We start from the raw sequence: 6,168 nt of genomic DNA, 5'->3' as shown, positions 1-6,168 counted from the left end.
GGTTATTTGACCAGACACGATATTTAAGAAATAAGTATTGATTTTGTTAAAGTTATAAAATTATCCTTCTTAAAGAAAGGAGTAATAATATTTAAAATCAAGTGGGATCACTTTTAATTGAAAAGACAAATAAAAAAGAAGTAAGAGTATTTAAAATCAAGTGGCACTACTAAGAGTAAAATTGTAATTGTGTCTTTAAAAACTTACCAAATAAGAAAAGACAATATTCTTTTTTGGGACGGATAAAAAAAAATAACGATACATAATTTGGGACCGAGAAAGTAATTTGTATTTATTTTATGTATAAAAAGTTTCTTCGACTTCTTCTTACGTACTGTAATTTTTAAGTTTTAATCTTTTGACAAATTTTTTTTTTTAATTTTCATGACAATACATGTTTGTCATCTTGGAGCATTATGGGCAGCCAGTCACTCTCATGTGTATGTAGAGTATGTAAGTTTCCAATGGGCCAGTATTTTATATATTATAATTGCATAGAACCTTCAACTACTCATATTATTGAATTATATTTAATTGAGGCCAAGTCGCTGGTCAGCTAGCATGGGAACATAAAATATTCGACAACTGAATTGCTGATCAAGAAATATTGCCATTTTCTTGGTTACATTTAATATACACATATTTTAAACAATTTTCCCATCTATAAAAGAAGGCAAGAAATCAACAGTGAAAACCCAAGACGAAAAGTAGTAAAAGCCAAAGAAACATATAAGTTGTGAGATGGCAGAATTGAAGTTGCTCGGTGTTTCATTGAGTCCTTTTAGTCGAAGAGTTGAGTGGGCTTTGAAGATTAAGGGAGTTGAATATGAATTTGTAGAAGAAGAACTACAAAACAAGAGCCCCCTGCTTCTTGAATCCAATCCAATTCACAAGAAAATTCCCGTGTTAATTCACAATGGAAAGCCTATTTGTGAGTCTATGATAATTGTTGAATACATTGATGAGACATTTGAAGGGCCTTTCATATTGCCGAAAGATCCGTATGATCGAGCTATAGCTCGGTTCTGGGCTAAGTTCTTTGATGAGAAGGTAAATTCTTTTGCATATAAGTGATTTTTCACTTCCTTTGTTTTAATTTGTTCATATGATTTTGATCTAATACAGAATTTAATAAAGTAAAGATTTTTGAGTTTTGTGCTCTTAAATTAAAAATACGTAAAATATATCAAATACTTTTTAATTTTATGATCTTAAACATGTCACGAAAAAAGTTAAAATCAAAGAGTTTCTTAAAAAGAAAAGAGACATGCTTTTTAGACTAAAAAAAAAATTAGGACAAAGAAATTAAAACCGAGGGAGTATTTAATTATGGTAATTTAATACTCCCTGCTTTACAAATGGACCACGATCTTTTTATATGTTTTTCAAATAATTTAAATTATCAATTATTGTGGCTTACTGTCATTTTTACGTAATTTTCAAATACGTATATATTTTTTTAAAAAAAAAGACTTAAAAATTTCATTTTCGAATTCACACTTTTAATCTAAAAAGTGCCACATATTCTCAAAAATTTTAAAACATAAAGTTTTGAGTGATTTTGCAGTGCATGCCAGTAATGGGGAAAGCTTTGTTCGGTAGCGGAGAGGAGTCAGACAAAGCTAAAGAGGAGCTTGGTGAGCTAATAAAGATTCTTGAAAATGAGCTAAAGGATAAAAAATTCTTTGTTGGTGACAAATTTGGATTTGCTGATATGGCTGGAAATTTAATGGCATATTGGATGGCAATTGTTGAAGAAGCCTCTGGAAATGTTTTTGTTACAAGTGAAAAGTTTCCAATTTTTTGTGCTTGGAGAGATGAGTATGCTAATTGTAGCCCAATTAAGGAACATTTTCCTCCAAGAGAGGCACTTCTTGCACATTTCAATGCTCGTTTTCAAGCTGCAGCTGCTGCATCTGCCTCCAAATAATTAAATACCTTTTACTTAGTGAAATTTGTGTTTGTGTGGCAATAAATTTAACTACTACCTATTAAGAAAAGTAGCAGCTTTATCCAACTTTACACATAGTAGGTAGTGTCTTGTCTTTTTGTTTCGCTAGCTAATTTGTCAATTTATGCATGTGAGTTGTAATTTATTCCTACTGTTAAATGATAAGAGTCATCTTTTTGTCCTCACCTTGGTAAACTAGTTGATATTTATATTTATATTAATATCTATAATCTATCTATATCTATAATATATAATAATCTATAATCTATCTATCTATATCTATCTATATATATTAAAAATAAGAAGGGTCTTAAAAATATTATTTAAGTTTTTTTCCTTGATTAAAAGATTTCGCTTTAGATAAAATTGTTTTCCCACCTTTTTCCTATTATTTTAGTAATATTAAATATTGACTATATTACCCCCTCAAAAAATCTTTCCTCACAAAAATAGAATTTCTTTTTTACCATCTAAAAAAATTAATCATATCTAGAAATTTTAGTTTTATAAATCAACAAGGACGTTGATTTTCAGAATTCATAATACAGTAATTAGTCCAAAGTCGAAATAATAATTCTTCCCTTAGTAGCTAATTAGTTATAAAAATTAGATCTATGTTTAATATTTACTATTTAAATTTTAAAATTATCTGAAATAAATAATTAATTAATTATTTAAAAAATTAAAGAGTACTAAAATATATATGATAAAAAGAAAAAATATATGATAAAAATAAAATTTCACATGATTAAAAAAAAAAAAAAGCAAGTAGGTTAATTAGGCAAGGAGAAATCTATGAAAAAGAATATTGATTTTGTAGGAATATTTAATTTCGTGAGTTTACGAAGAAAATAAATTATGGACAAAAAATTTATTTTGTCATAATAGGAAAAAAAAAGTTTTTAGAGTGGGAGAAGCTCCTAATATTTAGGAATCCTTGTCCCACTATTTTTGATGTCTTGTCATATTTTCAAATTCTTTTTAGTTTATAAATCCTTCCACTTTTATAAAAGAGTTATAATTACTTAATTACTTTCTCTAAATATTACTCTTTCTTATAACCGTCATTATGGGTCAGGCCCGTTGGGCTGATCCGATCCGACCTATAATTTGATGATGTTGGGTTTTAATTTTTGCAGCTCATTTAAGAAAAGAGCTTTTTAGCTCGGCTCATATAAGCCTCGGCCCTTGTGGCTTGTGGGTTGGGTCGGTCCACATAAGTCAAATACATGCAACTATTTAGATTGCTTATTAATATTTTTATTTGGTTCGAAGAATATCATATCAAAAGTTATTTAATTTCGCTATTAGGAGTATCTTTTGGGGTGTTTGAGACTTGATTAACAAGTATTAACACTATATAATATTGTCTGGTAATATTTATGTTTATTAACATTCAAAATGAAATTCTAAAATATTATTTTTTAAAAAGTGGGCTGGCCCGTAAGGCCCGCAGCCCACAGAGTAATGGTGTGGGCTTCGTATTTTTTGGCCCATCATTTCGATGGGCCAGCCCGACCTGTCTCGTCAAACTCAAAGTCCATGTGGGCTAAGCTCGAATGGGCTGGGCCAACCCGTATTGACAGCTCTACTCTTTCTTCATTGTTTTTTAAAATTTTTGCAACATGTAAATTTTTGTTTTGAGAATTTTTTGTGTTTTATGATTTATCTTTTATATTTGTGATAGGTGTTGCAGCAAAATTATGATGGTGTTAGAGTCTTTCAATTTTCTTTCATCGCAATTATCAATTTCAGGTTATCATCTTCTACTTAATCATAATCATTTTTATTATTGTTAATTTGTTACAAGTAATTATTTTATATTATTATGCTCATATATACAAAGAACATACAATAATACATCTCGTATTCTCTAAAAATTTAGGAACGAGAAAAGATCTATTAAGAGAAAGATTTATTATAGCCTAAAATCAATTTCTAAAGTATAATTTTTAAGATTAATTTAGTGTAATAAACCTCCAACAACTATTTTCTTAAGAGAAGTGTAATTTAAGGTTATCCTCATAAAAGTGGATTTAATTAGGTTTTTCAGATCTAAAATCAGTGATCGGCAACAAAACTATGGTATCATATGAACTTTTAGTATGTGTTTAAACAATTATGAATTGAAAAAAAGAAGTTGTTTGAATTAGTTTTGATTGAATTAGAAGTTCGTATCAAGTTATATGATTTTTTAATTTTTGTTTCTCATTAGTATTATTGAAACTTTTATATTATATATTGTTTGGATATATATTATAAAGTATGCTATTTTTTTGTTACATTGGTTAATAGTTGTTTCTTACTAAATAAATATGATTATCAATGGAAAGGTGTAGTCATACATATAGTACGGTGTGACCTAGGGTAATATATCTTATCTATATGTATCTAATCTAATCTTCTATCTTCTATCTTCTAATCTTGTATCTTCCAATCTTCTAATCTTATAATATATTAAAAGTATGAAGGGCCTTAAAAATGTATTTGAACTTTTTGTCCCTTATTAAAAGTCTCTGCTTTAGACAAAATTGTCTTTTCATTATTTTTCGAATATTTAAGAGTCGAAAATTAATTAAATATTTATAGAAAAACCTTTCCTTATTAAAAGTCATCAAAATTAATAACAACTAATATCTTTTTCATTAGTTTATAAGAATTCAAAATCAACGTTAGTTGATTTTAAGAAGATTTAAAGAATTTGAAAATAAATATGTAACGCCCCGGGGGTACACCCTGGACGCCACCCGGTACTTACGGTCACAAGTGAACACAAGCTAACACATGAGCTGGTACCTGCTGTGAGCACTGAATAATAACAACAAAATAACATGTGCGGAATATCTCAATGCTCCATAAGTTTTAAGTTCTAAAGTATTTCCGAATCATAAATCTGGAAACAACTGCCAGAAAACAACTGTCTGAAATTGATAAAATAATGACTAACTGACTGACTATCTGAAGTGTACGAAAACCTCTAAAACTAACTAATAAGAGTTGATGGGACAGGCACCAGCTAACTCCAACTAACTACTAAATTGAAAGCATGAAAATAAATATTGTCGGACCTCGAAATATGAGGACTCACCATGATTGCTACTGCTGATGTGCTGGGATGTCTAAGTACTGTCAGGAACCTGAGCGTACGAACCTATGATATGAGACATCATAATGCAAGAAACGAGTATAGAGTCAGTGTTTTGAATGTACTGGTATGCTAAATGAGGTTAGGCTGATATGCATGGGCTTATGTACATGAATAATAATTGACTGAATAACATGAGATAACTGAATAACTAATATGAATGCGTGAATGTTGTAAAATCTGAGAATACATGACCAAGCATATAACATAATTTTGAAAATAGTCTGTAAACTGAAATACTGAAATCTGATAATTGAATAACTGATAACTGTACGCTATGGTTAATGCAAGCCTGAATTAAAGTATACTGAATACTGAACTGAGACTGTGGGAGCTATCATCTAACCGACATACCCCAATGAGCTAATTAGGGTCCAACCTGTGACCCTAGTTAGAAGGGTATCAGTACCGTGCCACGGGTACTAACACATGACTGCTTGGATCCACTAAAGTGATGTCCTGTAGGACCAAGGGTTACCCTCAAATAGAAGGTAACCTTATGAGATCAACCCTCAACTGACAGGTTAACATCTCAACCTACGCTGGCTACGTAGTTATGGACCACAGGGACTGCTACTAAAGGTCACACCCTCAACTAGCAGGTGAGGTCCTATCCTTGGGTTTGCTCGGTGCTAAATCCTACTCTCAAACGAACTAACTCTAATCACTGGAATGAACTGAGCCTACTGACATGATGCACTGACTGAACTGATAATACTCTAATAGATTCGAAACTCTTCTGAAAGTACTTAAGCTAAGTAAACAACTAAGTTTTTGGGGTATTCATAACCCCCAGGACTCGATATCAATGATAGCAAGATCATACTAACAATTTAAGGACATGATATGTAAGCATTTATTCAAAACTCATTCTTTGAGGCATTTCATCAAACACTTGCAATACATGGCTTAAACATGGAAATAGTTTTATTTAAAGCAACTAGTAGTAGCATGATTTTGATATTAAATCTCCAAAATAAGGCTTAAATCAGTGAGCAAGACTATTCAAAATATGTAGGGTTTAATAACAACAACAATTTCATGAAAACATGATATAGAATCAAAATTCATT

General features: G+C 30.2%; 1 protein-coding gene across 1 annotated transcript; it reads left to right on the top strand.

The window, feature by feature from the left end:
* Positions 1-353: 353 nt before the first annotated feature.
* Positions 354-2,136, top strand: LOC107842853 (probable glutathione S-transferase). Its single transcript, XM_016686890.2, has 2 exons — positions 354-1,050; positions 1,568-2,136. The coding sequence occupies exons 1-2, from the start codon at positions 742-744 to the stop codon at positions 1,928-1,930; spliced, it is 672 nt and encodes a 223-aa protein (XP_016542376.1). The 5' UTR covers positions 354-741; the 3' UTR covers positions 1,931-2,136.
* The last annotated feature ends 4,032 nt before the right edge of the window (positions 2,137-6,168 follow it).

This window comes from Capsicum annuum, chromosome 9 (assembly GCF_002878395.1).
Source record: "Capsicum annuum cultivar UCD-10X-F1 chromosome 9, UCD10Xv1.1, whole genome shotgun sequence".
Classification (NCBI taxonomy): Eukaryota; Viridiplantae; Streptophyta; class Magnoliopsida; order Solanales; family Solanaceae; genus Capsicum; species Capsicum annuum.
This window is presented reverse-complemented; position numbering and strand designations above follow the sequence as displayed.